Source organism: Oncorhynchus mykiss, chromosome 14 (genome assembly GCF_057628025.1).
Source record: "Oncorhynchus mykiss isolate SJ-2025 chromosome 14, ASM5762802v1, whole genome shotgun sequence".
In the NCBI taxonomy this organism is placed as follows: domain Eukaryota; kingdom Metazoa; phylum Chordata; class Actinopteri; order Salmoniformes; family Salmonidae; genus Oncorhynchus; species Oncorhynchus mykiss.
In genome coordinates this window covers 34,352,962-34,375,000 of record NC_143035.1, presented here as the reverse complement: position 1 = coordinate 34,375,000, position 22,039 = coordinate 34,352,962, and the positions used below count along the sequence as shown (strand labels likewise).

Genomic DNA, 22,039 nt, shown 5'->3' with positions numbered 1-22,039 from the left:
CTCACTGGAGAAGAGGGAGTCAGACGGAGGAACTCACTGGAGAAGAGGGAGTCAGACGGAGGAACTCACTGGAGAAGAGGGAGTCAGACGGAGGAACTCACTGGAGAAGAGGGAGTCAGACGGAGGAACTCACTGGAGACAGAGGGAGTCAGACAAAGGAACTCACTGGAGACAGAGGGAGTCAGACGGAGGAACTCACTGGAGAAGAGGGAGTCAGACAAAGGAACTCACTGGAGACAGAGGGACTCAGACAAAGGAACTCACTGGAGACAGAGGGAGTCAGACAAAGGAACTCACTGGAGACAGAGGGAGTCAGACAAAGGAACTCACTGGAGAAGAGGGAGTCAGACAAAGGAACTCACTGGAGACAGAGGGAGTCAATCGGAGGAACTCACTGGAGACAGAGGGAGTCAGACGGAGGAACTCACTGGAGAAGAGGGAGTCAGACAAAGGAACTCACTGGAGACCGAGGGAGTCAGACGGAGGAACTCACTGGAGACAGAGGGAGTCAGACAAAGGAACTCACTGGAGACAGAGGGAGTCAGACAAAGGAACTCACTGGAGACAGAGGGAGTCAGACAAAGGAACTCACTGGAGACAGAGGGAGTCAGTGTCACGTTCGTCGTATAGAGGAGACCAAGGCGCAGAGTGATGAGAATACACTCTTCTATTTAATAAACGAAGAACACTTAACAAACTATACAAAACAACAAAATGAACGTGAAGCTATGAACAACGAGTGCTGACACAGGCAACTACACATAGACAATAACCCACAAAATACCCAATGAATATGGCTACCTAAACATGGTCCCCAATCAGAGACAACGATAAACAGCTGCCTCTGATTGGGAACCAATTCAGGCAAACATAGACATAAAACCCCCTAGACTTACAAAAACCCCTAGACAATACAACAACTAAATAAACCACCCCAACTTTGCTGGCGGCTCTGGACGCCTCCCCCCTTCTTTACATTGAGCCCTCCGCCCTTGTAGCACTGACCCGTGGATCATCGCCGGTGGCTCATTACTACGGATCATCGCTGGAGACCCCGGGCTGTGGCCCGTCGTTGGAGGTTCCGGTCTGTGAACTGTCGCCGGAAGCTCTGGACTGGGTACTGTGGCAGGAAGCTCTGGGCTGGGTACTGTCGCCGGAAGCTCTGGACTGGGTACTGTCTCTGGAAGCTCTGGACTGGGTACTGTCGCCGGAAGCTCTGGACTGGGTACTGTCTCTGGAAGCTCTGGACTGGGTACTGTCGCCGGAAGCTCTGGACTGGGTACTGTCGCCGGAAGCTCTGGACTGGGTACTGTCGCCGGAAGCTCTGGACTGGGTACTGTCGCCGGACTCTCTGGACTGGGTACTGTAGCCGGACGCTCTGGACTGGGTACTGTCGCCGGAAGCTCTGGACTGGGTACTGTCGCCGGAAGCTCTGGACTGGGTACTGTAGCCGGACTCTCTGGACTGGGTACTGTCGCCGGACTCTCTGGACTGGGTACTGTAGCCGGACTCTCTGGACTGGGTACTGTCGCCGGACTCTCTGGACTGGGTACTGTAGCCGGACGCTCTGGACTGGGTACTGTAGGCCTGGTGCGTGGTGCCGGCACTGGTGGTACCAGGCTGGGGACACGCACCTCAGGGCGAGTGCGAGGAGCAGGAACAGGACGTACTGGACCCTGGAGGCGTACTGGAGGTCTGGAGTGTAGAGCTGACACAACCCGTCCTTGCTGGATGTTTATTTTCACCCTGCAAATGCAGGGCGCTGGCACAGGACGCACTGGGCTGTGTAGACTCACCGGAGACCCTCCTTCCTAGCCGGATGCCCATTCTAGAATAGAGCCCACCGGGCTAGAATAGCGTACTGGAGACACCGTGCGTTCCACCGCAATACATGGTGCCTGACCAGTAACACGCTCCCCACAGTAAGCACGAGGAGTTGGCTTAGGTCTCCGACCTGACTCATGCAATCTCCTCGTATGCCCCCCCCCCAAAACAATATTGGGGCTGCCTCTCGGGCTTCCGTGCTAGCCGTGTACCTTCATATCATCGGCGTTCCTCTATTCTCCGGTATTTCTCCTTGTAGTATCGCCGTTCTGCTTTCGCTGCCTCTCTTTCCTCCTCAGAAAGGCGATACTCCCCCCGGCTGCTTCCAGGGTCCTGCCCCATCCAATATTTCCTCCCAGGTCCATCTCCCCATTAAATGCTGCTCCTCCTTTTCACGCTGCTTGGTCCTTGTTTGGTGGGTTATTCTGTCACGTTCGTCGTATAGAGGAGACCAAGGCGCAGCGTGATGAGAATACATTATTTTTAATAAACGAAGACGAACTTACCAAACTATACAAAACGAACGTGAAGCTATGAACAACGAGTGCAGACACAGGCAACTACCCACAAAATAACCCAATGAATATGGCTACCTAAACATGGTCCCCAATCAGAGACAACGATAAACAGCTGCCTCTGATTGAGAACCAATCCAGGCAACCATAGACATATAAACACCTAGACATACAAAACCCCCTAGACAATACAAAAACCCCTAGACAATACAAAAACCACTAGACAATACAAAAACCCCTAGACAATACAAAAACCCGTAGACAATACAAAACCCCTAGACAATACAAAACCCCTAGACAATACAAAAACCCCTAGACAATACAAAACCCCTAGACAATACAAAACCCCTAGACAATACAAAATCCTCTAGACAATACAAAACCCCTAGACAATACAAAACCCCTAGACAATACAAAACCCCTAGACAATACAAAACCCCTAGACAATACAAAACCCTCTAGACAATACAAAACCCTCTAGACAATACAAAACCCTCTAGACAATACAAAACCCCTAGACAATACAAAACCCCTAGACAATACAAAACCCCTAGACAATACAAAACCCCTAGACAATACAAAAACCCCTAGACAATACAAAACCCCTAGACAATACAAAACCCCTAGACAATACAAAACCCTCTAGACAATACAAAACCCCTAGACAATACAAAACCCCTAGACAATACAAAATCCTCTAGACAATACAAAACCCCTAGACAATACAAAACCCCTAGACAATACAAAACCCCTAGACAATACAAAACCCCTAGACAATACAAAAACCCCTAGACAATACAAAACCCTCTAGACAATACAAAACCCTCTAGACAATACAAAACCCTCTAGACAATACAAAACCCTCTAGACAATACAAAACCCCTAGACAATACAAAACCCCTAGACAATACAAAACCCCCTAGACAATACAAAACCCCTAGACAATACAAAAACCCCTAGACAATACAAAACCCCTAGACAATACAAAACCCCTAGACAATACAAAACCCCTAGACAATACAAAACCCCTAGACAATACAAAACCCCTAGACAATACAAAAACCCCTAGACAATACAAAACCCCTAGACAATACAAAACCCCCTAGACAATACAAAACCCTCTAGACAATACAAAACCCCTAGACAATACAAAACCCCTAGACAATACAAAAACTAAACAAACCACCCTCGTCACACCCTGACCTAACCAAACTAATAAAGAAAACAAAGATAACTAAGGTCAGGAAGTGACAGTCAGACTGAGGATCTCACTGGAGACAGAGGGAGTCAATCGGAGGAACTCACTGGAGACAGAGGGAGTCAATCGGAGGAACTCACTGGAGAAGAGGGAGTCAGACAGAGGAACTCACTGGAGAAGAGGGAGTCAGACGGAGGAACTCACTGGAGACAGAGGGAGTCAGACAAAGGAACTCACTGGAGACAGAGGGAGTCAGACAAAGGAACTCACTGGAGACAGAGGGAGTCAGACAGAGGAACTCACTGGAGACAGAGGGAATCAGACGGAGGAACTCACTGGAGACAGAGGGAGCCAGACGGAGGAACTCACTGGAGACCGAGGGAGCCAGACGGAGGAACTCATTGGAGACAGAGGGAGCCAGACGGAGGAACTCACTGGAGACAGAGGGAGTCAGACGGAGGACCTCACTGGAGACAGAGGGAGCCAGACGGAGGAACTCACTGGAGACAGAGGGAGTCAGACGGAGGAACTCACTGGAGACAGAGGGAGCCAGACGGAGGAACTCACTGGAGACCGAGGGAGTCAGACGGAGGAACTCACTGGAGACAGAGGGAGTCAGGCGGAGGAAATCACTGGAGACAGAGGGAGTCAGAGGAACTCACTGGAGACAGAGGGAGTCAGACAAAGGAACTCACTGGAGACAGAGGGAGCCAGACGGAGGAACTCACTGGAGACAGAGGGAGCCAGACGGAGGACCTCACTGGAGACAGAGGGAGTCAGACTGAGGAACTCACTGGAGACAGAGGGAGACAGACGGAGGAACTCACTGGAGACAGAGGGAGCCAGACGGAGGAACTCACTGGAGACAGAGGGAGTCAGACAGAGGAACTCACTGGAGACAGAGGGAGCCAGACGGAGGAACTCACTGGAGACAGAGGGAGCCATACGGAGGAACTCACTGGAGACAGAGGGAGCCAGACGGAGGACCTCACTGGAGACAGAGGGAGTCAGACTGAGGAACTCACTGGAGACAGAGGGAGCCAGACGGAGGAACTCACTGGAGACAGAGGGAGTCAGACAGAGGAACTCACTGGAGACAGAGGGAGACAGACGGAGGAACTCACTGGAGACAGAGGGAGACAGACGGAGGAACTCACTGGAGACAGAGGGAGTCAGACTGAGGACCTCACTGGAGACAGAGGGAGTCAGACTGAGGAACTCACTGGAGACAGAGGGAGACAGACGGAGGAACTCACTGGAGACAGAGGGAGACAGACGGAGGAACTCACTGGAGACAGAGGGAGACAGACGGAGGAACTCACTGGAGACAGAGGGAGTCAGACTGAGGAACTCACTGGAGACAGAGGGAGACAGACGGAGGAACTCACTGGAGACAGAGGGAGTCAGACAAAGGAACTCACTGGAGACAGAGGGAGACAGACGGAGGAACTCACTGGAGACAGAGGGAGTCAGACAAAGGAACTCACTGGAGACAGAGGGAGACAGACGGAGGAACTCACTGGAGACAGAGGGAGTCAGACAAAGGAACTCACTGGAGACAGAGGGAGCCATACGGAGGAACTCACTGGAGACAGAGGGAGCCAGACGGAGGAACTCACTGGAGACAGAGGGAGTCAGACAAAGGAACTCACTGGAGACAGAGGGAGTCAGACAGAGGAACTCACTGGAGACAGAGGGAGCCATACGGAGGAACTCACTGGAGACAGAGGGAGCCATACGGAGGAACTCACTGGAGACAGAGGGAGTCAGACAAAGGAACTCACTGGAGACAGAGGGAGTCAGACGGAGGAACTCACTGGAGACAGAGGGAGTCAGACGGAGGAACTCACTGGAGACAGAGGGAGCCAGACGGAGGAACTCACTGGAGACAGAGGGAGTCAGACGGAGGAACTCACTGGAGACAGAGGGAGACAGACGGAGGAACTCACTGGAGACAGAGGGAGTCAGACAAAGGAACTCACTGGAGACAGAGGGAGTCAGACAAAGGAACTCACTGGAGACAGAGGGAGCCAGACGGAGGAACTCACTGGAGACAGAGGGAGACAGACAGAGGAACTCACTGGAGACAGAGGGAGACAGACGGAGGAACTCACTGGAGACAGAGGGAGTCAGACAGAGGAACACTACCATTCAAAAGTTTGGGGTCACATAGAAATGTCCTTGTTTTTGAAAGAAAAACAACAAAAAATGTCAATTAAAATAACATCAAATTGTCATTGTAAAACGCAAAACTTAAGAAGTTTCTTAAGAAAAAAAAAAGTTCATAAGAGTGGAATTCCTCAACAATAGCTTAAGATTTCATGATTTTCTTACAAAATTCTCAAATATCTTGTTGCTAGTCAACCGATTTAAACTAACTATATAGCTAGCAACAGATCACTGTTCCTCAACATGTTCTTGGGTTTCAAATAATCCATACTGAAACTTTTCAGATGAGTTTGTGAGTAAATTAAACATGTTGCTTTCATTGTTGCTTATTCTCCCACTGCACTGAATTTAAGACAAGGGTTTAGTTATCTTGGAATTAAGATCATTTCAGAGACCTTTCTTTTCAATAATCAAATGTCTTCTTAACTTTTTGCTTAAGGAAAAACATAGGAAATTAAGCAAAAACATTTCCAAGAACCTTCTATCTTTAAGGAATTAAATGCATTTAAGAACAAATGTCTTAAGAAGGTTTTGTGAATCTGGGCCTAGGCTGCCATTGAAAACGAAACATTGAAGAACAGGCAGGTCTGGGTGTCTGAGGCTTCAGTGTGTGTGTGTGTGTGTGTGTGTGTGTGTGCGGGTCTGGTTGTCTGAGGCTTCAGACTGATGGATCTAATTGTCTGCTGTTAGGGCCTGCAGAGTTCACACTGTGAGTGTGTCTGACTGTGTGTGTCTGACTGGGTGTGTCTGACTGGGTGTGTCTGACTGGGAGTGTCTGACTGGGTGTGTCTGACTGGGTGTGTCTGACTGGGTGTGTCTGACTGGGAGTGTCTGACTGGGTGTGTGTCTGACTGGGTGTGTCTGACTGGGTGTGTCTGACTGGGTGTGTCTGACTGGGTGTGTCTGACTGGGTGTGTCTGACTGGGTGTGTGTCTGACTGGGTGTGTCTGACTGGGTGTGTGTCTGACTGGGTGTGTCTGACTGGGTGTGTCTGACTGGGTGTGTGTCTGACTGGGTGTGTCTGACTGGGTGTGTCTGACTGGGTGTGTCTGACTGGGTGTGTGTCTGACTGGGTGTGTGTCTGACTGGGTGTGTCTGACTGGGTGTGTCTGACTGGGTGTGTCTGACTGGGTGTGTCTGACTGGGTGTGTGTCTGACTGGGTGTGTGTCTGACTGGGTGTGTGTCTGACTGGGTGTGTGTCTGACTGGGTGTGTCTGACTGGGTGTGTCTGACTGGGTGTGTCTGACTGGGTGTGTCTGACTGGGTGTGTGTCTGACTGGGTGTGTGTCTGACTGGGTGTGTGTCTGACTGGGTGTGTGTCTGACTGGGTGTGTGTCTGACTGGGTGTGTCTGACTGGGGGTGTGTCTGACTGGGTGTGTGTCTGACTGGGTGTGTCTGACTGGGTGTGTCTGACTGGGTGTGTCTGACTGGGTGTGTCTGACTGGGTGTGTCTGACTGGGGGTGTGTCTGACTGGGTGTGTGTCTGACTGGGTGTGTGTCTGACTGGGTGTGTGTCTGACTGGGTGTGTGTCTGACTGGGTGTGTGTCTGACTGGGTGTGTGTCTGACTGGGTGTGTGTCTGACTGGGTGTGTGTCTGACTGGGTGTGTCTGACTGGGTGTGTGTCTGACTGGGTGTGTGTCTGACTGGGTGTGTGTCTGACTGGGTGTGTCTGACTGGGGGTGTGTCTGACTGGGTGTGTGTCTGACTGGGTGTGTCTGACTGGGTGTGTCTGACTGGGTGTGTCTGACTGGGTGTGTCTGACTGGGTGTGTCTGACTGGGGGTGTGTCTGACTGGGTGTGTGTCTGACTGGGTGTGTGTCTGACTGGGTGTGTGTCTGACTGGGTGTGTGTCTGACTGGGTGTGTGTCTGACTGGGTGTGTGTCTGACTGGGTGTGTGTCTGACTGGGTGTGTGTCTGACTGGGTGTGTGTCTGACTGGGTGTGTGTCTGACTGGGTGTGTGTCTGACTGGGTGTGTGTCTGACTGGGTGTGTGTCTGACTGGGTGTGTGTCTGACTGGGTGTGTCTGACTGGGTGTGTGTCTGACTGGGTGTGTGTCTGACTGGGTGTGTCTGACTGGGTGTGTCTGACTGGGTGTGTCTGACTGGGTGTGTCTGACTGGGTGTGTGTCTGACTGGGTGTGTGTCTGACTGGGTGTGTGTCTGACTGGGTGTGTCTGACTGGGTGTGTCTGACTGGGTGTGTGTCTGACTGGGTGTGTCTGACTGGGTGTGTCTGACTGGGTGTGTCTGACTGGGTGTGTCTGACTGGGTGTGTCTGACTGGGTGTGTCTGACTGGGTGTGTCTGACTGGGTGTGTGTCTAACTGGGTGTGTCTGACTGGGTGTGTGTCTGACTGGGTGTGTCTGACTGGGTGTGTGTCTGACTGGGTGTGTGTCTGACTGGGTGTGTGTCTGACTGGGTGTGTGTCTGACTGGGTGTGTGTCTGACTGGGTGTGTGTCTGACTGGGTGTGTGTCTGACTGGGTGTGTGTCTGACTGGGTGTGTGTCTGACTGGGTGTGTGTCTGACTGGGTGTGTGTCTGACTGGGTGTGTGTCTGACTGGGTGTGTGTCTGACTGGGTGTGTGTCTGACTGGGTGTGTCTGACTGGGTGTGTGTCTGACTGGGTGTGTGTCTGACTGGGTGTGTCTGACTGGGTGTGTGTCTGACTGGGTGTGTCTGACTGGGTGTGTGTCTGACTGGGTGTGTCTGACTGGGTGTGTGTCTGACTGGGTGTGTGTCTGACTGGGTGTGTGTCTGACTGGGTGTGTGTCTGACTGGGTGTGTGTCTGACTGGGCGTGTCTGACTGGGCGTGTCTGACTGGGTGTGTGTCTGACTGGGTGTGTGTCTGACAGGGTGTGTCTGACTGGGTGTGTCTGACTGGGTGTGTCTGACAGGGTGTGTCTCACTGGGTGTGGAGCAGCAGATTCGTTTTTTTCGTATTTTTTTTCATAAAATAATAATAATAATAATTTTGAGCAGCAGATTACTCTCACTTACGGTATTATTATGAGCTAATGTAGTGGTCGTCTAGGAACAAGGCATGGTTGTCTAGACTTGGTCGTCTAGGAACAAGGCGTGGTCGTCTAGGAACAAGGTGCGGTCGTCTAGGAACAAGGTGCGGTCGTCTAGGAACAAGGCGCGGTTGTCTAGACGTGGTCGTCTAGGAACAAGGCACGGTCGTCTAGGAACAAGGCGCGGTCGCCTAGGAACAAGGTGTATAAAATATTAAAAGATAAAAAGATTTAAAACATGTATGTCAGGTTATGGATGCGGTTCCTGAAATTATTATTTTTTCTTTCTGTACTGTTAAAGTTTGTTTCCATCATGAATGTTCTGTATAGAAAACAAACCTTCAACAGTAACTGCCCTGAAATGTGTATGACGCTATTATGGGGTTTCTGGGAGAGTGAGAGATCGAGAGATAGAGGGGGTGGTGAATGCCCTTGTGAATGCCCTTAACCACCTCCCTCTGCAACTGGATCCTGTACTTTCTGACGGGCCGCCCCCAGGTGGTAAGAGTAGGTAACAACACATCTGCCACGCTGATCCTCAACATTGGAGCCCCTCAGGGTGCGAGCTCGGTCCCCTCCTGTACTCCTTGTTCACCCATAACTGCATGGACAGGCACAACTCCAACACCATCATTAAGTTTGCAGACGACACAATAGTGGTAGGCTTGATCACCGACAACAACGAGACCGCCTATTGGGAGGAGGTCAGAGACCTGGCCGGGTGGTGCCAGAATAACAACCTATCCCTCAACGTAGCCAAGACTAAGGAGGTGATTGTGGACTACGGGAAAAGGAGGACTGATCACGCCCCCATTCTCATCAATGGGGCTGTAGTGGAGCAGGTTGAGAGCTTCAACTTCCTTGGTGTCCACCCACCAAGACAGTTGTGAAGAGGGCACGACAAAGCCTATTCTCCCTCAGGAAACTAAAAAGATTTGGCATGGGTCCTCAGGTCCTCAAAAGGTTCTACAGCTGCAGCATCGAGAGCATCCTGCCTGACTGGTTGCATCACTGCCTGGTATGGCAACTGCTCAGCCTCCGACCGCAAGGCACTACAGAGGGTAGTGCGTACGGCCCAGTACATCACTGGTGCTAAGCTGTCTGCCATCCAGGACCTCTACACCAGGCGGTGTCAGAGGAAGGCCCTAAAAATTGTCAAAGACCCCAGCCACCCCAGCCATAGACTGTTCTCTCTACTACCGCATGGCAAGTGGTACCGGAGAGCCAAGTCTAGGACCAATGGGCTCCTTGTCAGCTTCTACCCACCAAGCCATAAGACTCCTGAACAGTGAATTAAAAGTGAAATAATCTGTCTGTAAGAAAAATTACTTGTGGCATGCTCAAAGTTGATGTCCTAACCGACTTACCAAAATTATAGTTTGTTAACAAGAAATTTGTGGAGTGGTTGTAAGACGAGTTTTAATGACTCTAAGAGTATTTAAACCTCTGACTTCAACTGTACATATTACCTCAATTAGCCCAACCAACTAGTGCTCCCGCACATTGGCTACCCGGGCTATCTGCATTGTGTCCCTACACCCACCACCCTCCACCCGCCACCCGCCATTTCACTGTGAGGTCTACTACACCTGTTGTATTCAGCATTTCACTGTAAGGTCTACTACACCTGTTGTATTCAGCATTTCACTGTAAGGTCTACTACACCTGTTGTATTCAGCATTTCACTGTAAGGTCTACTACACCTGTTGTATTCAGCATTTCACTGTAAGGTCTACTACACCTGTTGTATTCAGCATTTCACTGTAAGGTCTACTACACCTGTTGTATTCAGCATTTCACTGTAAGGTCTACCTACACCTGATGTATTCAGCATTTCACTGTAAGGTCTACTACACCTGATGTATTCAGCATTTCACTGTAAGGTCTACCTACACCTGATGTATTCAGCATTTCACTGTAAGGTCTACCTACACCTGATGTATTCAGCATTTCACTGTAAGGGGTACCTACACCTGTTGTATTCAGCATTTCACTGTAAGGTCTACTACACCTGTTGTATTCAGCATTTCACTGTGAGGTCTACTACACCTGTTGTATTCAGCATTTCACTGTAAGGTCTACTACACCTGTTGTATTCAGCATTTCACTGTGAGGTCTACTACACCTGTTGTATTCAGCATTTCACTGTAAGGTCTACCTACACCTGTTGTATTCAGCATTTCACTGTAAGGTCTACTACACCTGTTGTATTCAGCATTTCACTGTAAGGTCTACTACACTTGTTGTATTCAGCATTTCACTGTAAGGTCTACTACACCTGTTGTATTCAGCATTTCACTGTAAGGTCTACCTACACCTGATGTATTCAGCATTTCACTGTGAGGTCTACCTACACCTGTTGTATTCAGCATTTCACTGTGAGGTCTACTACACCTGTTGTATTCAGCATTTCACTGTAAGGTCTACCTACACATGTTGTATTCAGCATTTCACTGTAAGGTCTACTACACCTGTTGTATTCAGCATTTCACTGTAAGGTCTACTACACCTGATGTATTCAGCATTTCACTGTAAGGTCTACCTACACCTGATGTATTCAGCATTTCACTGTAAGGTCTACCTACACCTGTTGTATTCAGCATTTCACTGTAAGGTCTACTACACCTGTTGTATTCAGCATTTCACTGTAAGGTCTACTACACCTGATGTATTCAGCATTTCACTGTGAGGTCTACAACACCTGTTGTATTCAGCATTTCACTGTAAGGTCTACCTACACCTGTTGTATTCAGCATTTCACTGTAAGGTCTACTACACCTGTTGTATTCAGCATTTCACTGTAAGGTCTACTACACCTGTTGTATTCAGCATTTCACTGTAAGGTCTACTACACCTGTTGTAATCAGCATTTCACTGTAAGGTCTACAACACCTGTTGTATTCAGCATTTCACTGTAAGGTCTACCTACACCTGTTGTATTCAGCATTTCACTGTAAGGTCTACTACACCTGTTGTATTCAGCATTTCACTGTGAGGTCTACTACACCTGTTGTATTCAGCATTTCACTGTAAGGTCTACCTACACCTGATGTATTCAGCATTTCACTGTAAGGTCTACTACACCTGATGTATTCAGCATTTCACTGTAAGGTCTACTACACCTGTTGTATTCAGCATTTCACTGTGAGGTCTACTTCACCTGATGTATTCAGCATTTCACTGTAAGGTCTACTACACCTGTTGTATTCAGCATTTCACTGTAAGGTCTACTACACCTGTTGTATTCAGCATTTCACTGTGAGGTCTACTACACCTGTTGTATTCAGCATTTCACTGTAAGGTCTACTACACCTGTTGTATTCAGCATTTCACTGTAAGGTCTACCTACACCTGTTGTATTCAGCATTTCACTGTAAGGTCTACCTACACCTGTTGTATTCAGCATTTCACTGTAAGGTCTACTACACCTGTTGTATTCAGCATTTCACTGTAAGGTCTACTACACCTGATGTATTCAGCATTTCACTGTAAGGTCTACTACACCTGTTGTATTCAGCATTTCACTGTAAGGTCTACTACACCTGATGTATTCAGCATTTCACTGTGAGGTCTACTACACCTGTTGTATTCAGCATTTCACTGTAAGGTCTACTACACCTGTTGTATTCAGCATTTCACTGTAAGGTCTACTACACCTGTTGTATTCAGCATTTCACTGTAAGGTCTACTACACCTGTTGTATTCAGCATTTCACTGTAAGGTCTACTACACCTGTTGTATTCAGCATTTCACTGTAAGGTCTACTACACCTGTTGTATTCAGCATTTCACTGTAAGGTCTACCTACACCTGTTGTATTCAGCATTTCACTGTGAGGTCTACTACACCTGTTGTATTCAGCATTTCACTGTAAGGTCTACTACACCTGATGTATTCAGCATTTCACTGTAAGGTCTACTACACCTGATGTATTCAGCATTTCACTGTAAGGTCTACTACACCTGTTGTATTCAGCATTTCACTGTAAGGTCTACTACACCTGATGTATTCAGCATTTCACTGTAAGGTCTACCTACACCTGTTGTATTCAGCATTTCACTGTGAGGTCTACTACACCTGTTGTATTCAGCATTTCACTGTAAGGTCTACTACACCTGTTGTATTCAGCATTTCACTGTAAGGTCTACTACACCTGTTGTATTCAGCATTTCACTGTAAGGTCTACTACACCTGATGTATTCAGCATTTCACTGTAAGGTCTACTACACCTGTTGTATTCAGCATTTCACTGTGAGGTCTACTTCACCTGATGTATTCAGCATTTCACTGTAAGGTCTTTGATTTGATTTGACATGCCCAGCTCTGTTCTTTCTCAGTACATAGCTACTCTCCTATGAGGAGATGCTATTATTTGGCCTTGTTCCTAGCCAACCACTATATTTTATCTATACTATATTTTATCTCTCTATGATGTTGCTGTGATGCAACAATCGTCCATTTAAAACAATTCACACTAGCATCCACTCTCCTCTCCCTCTCTGTTTCTCTCCATCCATCCCTCCCTCTCTTTCTCCCTCCCTCTCTTTCTCCCTCCCTCTCTGTTTCTCTCCATCCCTCCATCTTTCTCCCTCCCTCTCTCTCTTTCTCCCTGCCTCTCTGTTTCTCTCTCCTTCAACCTTTTCTCTCCCTCTCTCTGTTTCCCTCTCTCCCTTCCTCCCTCTGTTTCTCTCTCTCTCCCTCCTGGTTTCTCTCTCTCTCCCTCCCTGTTTCTCTCTCTCCCTCTGCTTCTCTCACTCCCTCCCTGTTTTTCTCTCTCCCTACCTCTCCTTCTCCCTCCCTCCATCCCTCCCTGTTTCTCTCTCTCTCCCTACCTCTCTGTTTGGTGGGCACAGTTCCCAATGCAGTCTGATTCTCTCTATGAGGAGACATTGATGGTCTGATTTGCCTCTTTACTCAGTTCCTGTCCCAAATGACACCCTATTCCCTATTACAGTGCCCTACTTATGACCAGGACTCATAGGGCCTTGATCAAAACTAGTAGACTATATAGGGAATAGGGTGCCATTTGGGACTCAGGCATGGATTAGCCATTAAAAAGCTGTTAGCCTCTCTCTCAATTCAATTCAAGGGGCTTTATTGGCATGGGAAACTCTCTCTCTCTCTCTCTCTGCTATCAGACTAATGCAGTCACATCACTATGCAGAGATGAGGCTGTTATTACAGTAAAAAGCTGAGAGGCTCAAATCCCTGTTGAACTAAACTCCTTGTTTCATATCAATTGCCAAATGCACTGGGTTTGCATACCAAATGACACCCTAATCTCTATATAGTGCACTACTTTTGACCAGAGCTCTATGAGCCCTGGACAGAACTAGTGCACTGTAATAGGGAATAGGGTGTTATTTGGGACGTCTGCAGGTAATGGCCCAATGATTACTCGTATTGAGACATGTTATTGCTGTTGAGACTAGAGCCTTGTATGGGGAAAACAACTACATGTCGGATGTTTTTGTCCATTTAGACTGTCTATGCTTGACTAGTCGTATTATTGTTTTAGTTGTATTCCTGTAAGGAGATCAGAGCGAAGTCAGCATGTCTTCCCTTCCAGGTTATAGAAAATTAAAAAAACATAAATTGGAACGTTGAAATGGAATAATGTTTCTTTAGGGAAGATACAAGGTCCTCAAAGACATGCGTGAATATAAAACAAATCTGAAAATAAATGAATCATTGAATGCTTGTAGTCAGTAAAGGCACAAAGCCAGGGCCTGTATTCACAAAGTGTCTCAGAGTAGGAATGCTGATCTAGGATGAGGTCCCCCCGTCCATGTTTTCCTCCTAACCTTCCCAGATGTAGTCTTCTGTTTTCCTCCTAACCTTCCCAGATGTAGTCTTCTGTTTTCCTCCTAACCTTCCCAGCTGTAGTCTTCTGTTTTCCTCCTAACCTTCCCAGTCGTACTCTTCTGTTTTCCTCCTAACCTTCCCAGCTGTAGTCTTCTGTTTTCCTCCTAACCTTCCCAGTCGTAGTCTTCTGTTTTCCTCCTAACCTTCCCAGCTGTAGTCTTCTGTTTTCCTCCTAACCTTCCCAGTCGTAGTCTTCTGTTTTCCCCCTAACCTTCCCAGATGTAGTCTTCTGTTTTCCTCCTAATCTTCCCAGCTGTAGTCTTCTGTTTTCCTCCTAACCTTCCCAGCTGTAGTCTTCTGTTTTCCCCCTAACCTTCCCAGCTGTAGTCTTCTGTTTTCCTCCTAACCTTCCCAGCTGTAGTCTTCTGTTTACCATCTTAACCTTCCCAGCTGTAGTCTTCTGTTTTCCTCCTAACCTTCCCAGCTGTAGTCTTCTGTTTTCCTCCTAACCTTCCCAGTCGTAGTCTTCTGTTTTCCATCTTAACCTTCCCAGCTGTAGTCTTCTGTTTTCCTCCTAACCTTCCCAGTCGTAGTCTTCTGTTTTCCTCCTAACCTTCCCAGCTGTAGTCTTCTTTTTCCTCCTAACCTTCCCAGATGTAGTCCTCTGTTTTCCTCCTAACCTTCCCAGTCATAGTCTTCTGTTTTCCTCCTAACCTTCCCAGTCGTAGTCTTCTGTTTTCCTCCTAACCTTCCCAGCTGTAGTCTTCTGTTTTCCTCCTAACCTTCCCAGCTGTAGTCTTCTGTTTTCCTCCTAACCTTCCCAGCTGTAGTCTTCTGTTTTCCTGCTAACCTTCCCAGATGTAGTCTTCTGTTTTCCTCCTAACCTTCCCAGTCGTAGTCTTCTGTTTTCCTCCTAACCTTCCCAGCTGTACTCTTCTGTTTTCCTCCTAACCTTCCCAGCTGTAGTCTTCTGTTTTCCTCCTAACCTTCCCAGCTGTAGTCTTCTGTTTTCCTCCTAACCTTCCCAGTCTTAGTCTTCTGTTTTCCTCCTAACCTTCCCAGCTGTAGTCTTCTGTTTTCCTCCTAACCTTCCCAGCTGTAGTCTTCTGTTTTCCTCCTAACCTTCCCAGTCGTAGTCTTCTGTTTTCCATCTTAACCTTCCCAGTCGTAGTCTTCTGTTTTCCATCTTAACCTTCCCAGCACCTTGGCCTTCTTTCATTTGCTAGTCTGGCCTCAGGTTCCGAAGACAGTAACATTTTACCTTGGTAAGACTTCTACTGGAAAACATCCTATTCAGAGCATATCCAGAGGCTGTGTGTGTGTCTTTGTGTGATTGTGTGTGTGTTTGTGCGTGTGTGTAAGGGCATATCCACAGGCAGTTGAACCACTGTCAGTTTTACTGCTCGTATCAATCCTCACTGACAGCAGGTCAAAAAACCAGTCTGACCCATACACACACACACACACACACACACACACACACACACACACACACTTCACTCCTCCCCCATCTCAGCAACCTCATTCTGCTGCTATTGCATGTGTAACACCCAGGATTAATGATGTCTTAGGTTTCCTCCCAAATGACAACCTATTCCCTAAACATCGTCAAAAGTAGTTCACTATGTATACTCATAGAAAAAAGGGTTCCAAAAGGGTTATTTGGCTGTCCCCATAGGAAAACCCTTTTTTTTCTCTCCCTCTCCCTGTGTGTACTGTATGAAGTTGCTACAGTGATGGTTTTAATGAGAAATGTCTAGCGGGCATGTAGGACAAATTCAGACTGACTTTGGTTTCAGAGGCGAGGACGAGAAGTGGGTACGAAGGGAAGGAAGGGTGTTATGCTGTCTAGAGGAGGTCTAGAGGAGGAGGTCTAGAGGAGGTCTAGAGGAGGAGGTCTAGAGGAGGAAGTCTAGAGGAGGAGGTCTAGAGAAGATCTAGAGGAAGAGTTCTAGAAGAGGAGTTCTAGAGGAGGAGGTCTAGTGGAGGAGGTCTAGTGGAGGTCTAGAGGAGGTCTAGAGGAGGAGGTCTAGAGGTCTAGAGGAGGAGGTCTAGAGGAGGTCTAGAGGAGGAGGTCTATAGGAGGAGGTCTAGTGGTGGTCTAGTGGAGGTCTAGAGGAGGAGGTCTAGTGGAGGAGGTCTAGTGGAGGTCTAGAGGAGGAGGTCTAGAGAAGATCTAGAGGAGGAGGTCTAGAGGAGGAGTTCTAGAAGAGAAGTTCTATAGGAGGAGGTCTAGTGGAGGTCTTGAGGAGGAGGTCTAGTGGAGGTCTATAGTGGAGGAGGTCTAGAGGAGGTATAGAGGAGGAGATTTTGAGGTCTAGAGGAGGAGGTCTAGTGGTGGTCTAGTGGAGGTCTAGAGGAGGAGGTCTTGTGGAGGAGGTATAGTGGAGGTCTAGAGGAGGAGGTCTAGAGGAGGAGGTCTAGAGGAGGAGGTCTAGTGGAGGTCTAGTGGAGGTGAGGAGGAGGTCTAGTGGTCTAGAGGAGGAGGTCTAGTGGATGTCTAGAGGATGTCTAGTGGAGGTCTAGAGGAGGAGGTCTAGTGGTGGTCTAGTGGAGGGTGTCTAGAGTAGGTCTTGAGGAGGAGGTCTAGTGGAGGAGGTTTAGTGGAGGCCTAGAGGAGGATGTCTAGAGGAGGAGGTCTAGTGGAGGTCTAGAGGAGGAGGTCTAGTAGAGGTCTAGAGGACGCGGTCTAGTGGAGGTCTAGAGGAGGAGGTCTAGAGGAGGAGTTCTAGTGAAGGTCTAGAGGAGGAGGTCTAGAGGAGGAGATCTAGAGTAGGTCTAAAGGAGGTCTAGTGGAGCTCCTCCTCCATGAGGAGGAGGTCTAGTGGAGGTCTAGAGGAGAAGGTCTAGAGGAAGAGGTCTAGTGGAGGTCTAGAGGAGGAGGTCTAGAGGAGGAGGTCTAGAGGAGGAGGTCTAGAGGAGGAGGTCTAGAGGAGAAGGTCTAGAGGAGGAGGTCTAGAGGAGGTCTAGAGCTGTATCTTTCTTTATCTGAAAGAGAAATGTTTAAATCCCCTCACCCCTACACACACACACACACTTTATCCAACACACCCCTACACACACACACACACACACACACTTTATCCATCACACACACACTTTATCCATCACACACACACACACTTTATCCATTACACACACACACACTTTATCCATTACACACATACACACCCACACACACACACACACACTTTATCCATTACACACACACACTTTATCCATTACACACACACACACACACACACACACACACACACACTTTATCCATTACACACACACACACACACACACACACACACTTTATCCATCACACACACACACACACTTTATCCATTACACACGCACGCACTCAAAGACTCAGTAATGAAAGGTAAGTGACGCTGCCACTCTCGCTACATCCTGCGGAAGATTCCATTACACATCTGTCAGGGTTTGTCTGTTCAGTTACCGGTCTGTTTGATTACACATCTGTCAGGGTTTGTCTGTTCAGTTACCGGTCTGTTTGATTACACATCTGTCAGGGTTTGTCTGTTCAGTTACCGGTCTGTTTGATTACACATCTGTCAGGGTTTGTCTGTTCAGTTACCGGTTTGTTTGATTACACATCTGTCAGGGTTTGTCTGTTCAGTTACCGGTCTGTTTGATTACACATCTGTCAGGGTTTGTCTGTTCAGTTACCGGTCTGTTTGATTACACATCTGTCAGGGTTTGTCTGTTCAGTTACCGGTTTGTTTGATTACACATCTGTCAGGGTTTGTCTGTTCAGTTACCGGTCTGTTTGATTACACATCTGTCAGGGTTTGTCTGTTCAGTTACCGGTCTGTTTGATTACACATCTGTCAGGGTTTGTCTGTTCAGTTACCGGTCTGTTTGATTACACATCTGTCAGGGTTTGTCTGTTCAGTTACCGGTCTGTTTGATTACACATCTGTCAGGGTTTGTCTGTTCAGTTACCGGTTTGTTTGATTACACATCTGTCAGGGTTTGTCTGTTCAGTTACCGGTCTGTTTGATTACACATCTGTCAGGGTTTGTCTGTTCAGTTACCGGTCTGTTTGATTACACATCTGTCAGGGTTTGTCTGTTCAGTTACCGGTCTGTTTGATTACACATCTGTCAGGGTTTGTCTGTTCAGTTACCGGTCTGTTTGATTACACATCTGTCAGGGTTTGTCTGTTCAGTTACCGGTCTGTTTGATTACACATCTGTCAGGGTTTGTCTGTTCAGTTACCGGTCTGTTTGATTACACATCTGTCAGGGTTTGTCTGTTCAGTTACCGGTCTGTTTGATTACACATCTGTCAGGGTTTGTCTGTTCAGTTACCGGTCTGTTTGATTACACATCTGTCAGGGTTTGTCTGTTCAGTTACCGGTTTGTTTGATTACACATCTGTCAGGGTTTGTCTGTTCAGTTACCGGTCTGTTTGATTACACATCTGTCAGGGTTTGTCTGTTCAGTTACCGGTCTGTTTGATTACACATCTGTCAGGGTTTGTCTGTTCAGTTACCGGTCTGTTTGATTACACATCTGTCAGGGTTTGTCTGTTCAGTTACCGGTCTGTTTGATTACACATCTGTCAGGGTTTGTCTGTTCAGTTACCGGTCTGTTTGATTACACATCTGTCAGGGTTTGTCTGTTCAGTTACCGGTCTGTTTGATTACACATCTGTCACTGTAGGCTGAGAGACCGTTAGCTAATAATAATGTATATTGTTGTGAGGATTCTCTTGTCACAACAATTTATTCACGTCTATGATAACTGATGAATTCAATATGTGAGTCATTTGTGAACTGAAGCCTGCAGTCTCTGTCTACTTCTGTCACTTCAGTTATGGAAATCAGGTGTTAGGAGAATTTTGCTCACTCAAGATGAAACTCAATGTTGTGTGTGTGTGTGTGTGTGTGTGTGTGTGTCTACACACGTGTCTTCTCCAGGTGGCCCATCCAGGTGGTCTTCGTCCCACTGCGACTGCTGCTGCAAGAGCCACAAGAGTGAGCGCGAGGGAGAGAGTGGCACATCTTTGAACGAGCTCTCTACTTCCTGCTCCGAGACCCAATCAGAAGCCAGTTCCCCTCAGGGCACTGTCATCTGTGGTTCCGTCAGCCGTCAGCCTCACCCCGTCGCCCAGACCCTGGACCGGCCACTGAAGAAAGGTGTGGGTGTTCCTCCTATTCTGTACCTCTCCGCTGTAACCCTTCGGGGACTTTGGGTGTTTTGAAAAGGTGTCTGTTTTAATAAAACGTCTTCTTCTCTCTCCTTCCTCCTCCTCCCCTAAAGGGCCCGTTCAGCTGCTCCAGCCGTCGGAGGTGAGGAGGAAGACGGACCTGCTCCGTGTGAGGACCATGGGGATCAGGGAGCACCGGGACGCTGCAGCCAAGAGGAAAGCCAACAAGGAGAAGTTAACACCGGAGCAGGAGCTGGAGAGATGCATCCAGGACTTCCACAGGATCAGGATTCCTGAACGCTTCCCGGAGAGAAAGTACATGTGGCAACAAGAACTGCTGAGGAAGTACCGTCTCTAAGGAGAGGGAGGGAGGGAGGGAGGGAGAGAGGGAGGGAGGGAGGGAGCAATACAAATCAAAGGGGAGGGAGGGAGGGAGGGAGGGAGGGAGGGAGGGAGCAATACAAATCAAATCAAAGGAGAGGGAGGGAGTGAAGAGGGAGGGAGGAAGGGAGTGAGGGGGGAGGGGCGAGGGGGGGGGGAGAGCGAGCAATTGTATTGGTCACGTACGCCGAATACAACAGGTGTAGACTTTACAGTGAAGTGCTTATTTACGAGCCCATTAACAACAATGCAGAATTAAAAAGTAAGACAACATTTGGAAAAAATGTATATAAGGAAATAGTAACACATTTACTACAATTACACAAACCGAGTCAATGTGCAGGGGTACCAAGTAGTTATGAGGCTATATATAAGGAGTACCAGAACTGAGTCAATGTGCAGGGGTACCAGGTAGTTATGAGGCTATATATAAGGAGTACCAGAACTGAGTCAATGTGCAGGGGTACCAGGTAGTTTTGAGGCTATATATAAGGAGTACCAGAACTGAGTCAATGTGCAGGGGTACCAGGTAGTTTTGAGGCTATATATAAGGAGTACCAGAACTGAGTCAATGTGCAGGGGTACCAGGTAGTTTTGAGGCTATATATAAGGAGTACCAGAACTGAGTCAATGTGCAGGGGTACCAGGTAGTTATGAGGCTATATATAAGGAGTACCAGAACTGAGTCAATGTGCAGGGGTACCAAGTAGTTATGAGGCTATATATAAGGAGTACCAGAACTGAGTCAATGTGCAGGGGTACCAGGTAGTTATGAGGCTATATATAAGGAGTACCAGAACTGAGTCAATGTGCAGGGGTACCAGGTAGTTATGAGGCTATATATAAGGAGTACCAGAACTGAGTCAATGTGCAGGGGTACCAGGTAGTTATGAGGCTATATATAAGGAGTACCAGAACTGAGTCAATGTGCAGGGGTACCAGGTAGTTATGAGGCTATATATAAGGAGTACCAGAACTGAGTCAATGTGCAGGGGTACCAGGTAGTTTTGAGGCTATATATAAGGAGTACCAGAACTGAGTCAATGTGCAGGGGTACCAGGTAGTTTTGAGGCTATATATAAGGAGTACCAGAACTGAGTCAATGTGCAGGGGTACCAGGTAGTTATGAGGCTATATATAAGGAGTACCAGAACTGAGTCAATGTGCAGGGGTACCAGGTAGTTGAGGTATTACACTATTACATGTGGGTAGGTATCAAAGTGACAAGGCAATCAGGAAATAGGAACACAGGAAATAGGAACACAGGAAATAGGAACACAAATAAAAACAATAGCGAGGCTAAATACAAGGGACAGGAAGAGAGAGAGAAAGAGGGATGGAGGGCTCCATTTCTTTGCAGGGTATTAGCTAAAGACTAATAGACTCCAGCACTCTCAACGACAATCATGTACTGTATTAAAGAAAATGAAGAAGGACACTGTATTGCCAGCATGTATAGCAGAGCACGGTGAATCTAGCACAAAACGAGGCCACATTTGTCAAGGGTTTGTGATGTGTGCACAGTGTCTTTTTGTGATATGCACGTGTGTTAACCAGGTTGGGGTTCAAATCCCAGTCACGGCAGGGGACACTTTAGCCCCACCCCATGTGGCTAACCATGTGAAGTCATGGTTAGCCTGTCAAGCTAAAGGCTACATCACCTGTTCAAGCAACAAACCAACCTCAGGGTCAATGGGATACACCGCAATCAGCTCACCAAGCTCCATCACGATCACAAGCTCCATCAACAAAGGTGCAGTTACAGCTAGCTAATGCTTGTTGTGGAACGAATTAGTAGCCACGACGTCAGTGATTTTCTATTGGTGTATCAGTATGTACAGAAGGAAAATACTATCACTGCGTCTCCGGTTCACAGTTAGTCACAGTGTGTCGATGGAAAGTGTCAGAATGGGTTTGTGGTTCTGTCAGGCAGAATCATCACAGAAGACAGGGGACTCTGGAACTCTC

At 47.8% G+C, this 22,039-nt stretch overlaps 1 protein-coding gene across 1 annotated transcript in view; it reads left to right on the top strand.

Moving 5' to 3' along the window:
- Positions 1 to 20,053, top strand: part of LOC110489168 (BTB/POZ domain-containing protein KCTD16) — a 37,079-nt gene extending 17,026 nt beyond the window's left edge. The window contains exons 2-3 of the mRNA XM_036943371.2: positions 19,461 to 19,679; positions 19,804 to 20,053. Of these exons, the coding sequence (XP_036799266.2) occupies positions 19,461 to 19,679; positions 19,804 to 20,048 (464 nt within the window). The 3' untranslated portion in view covers positions 20,049 to 20,053. The remainder of the gene's footprint in view (positions 1 to 19,460; positions 19,680 to 19,803) is intronic.
- The last annotated feature ends 1,986 nt before the right edge of the window (positions 20,054 to 22,039 follow it).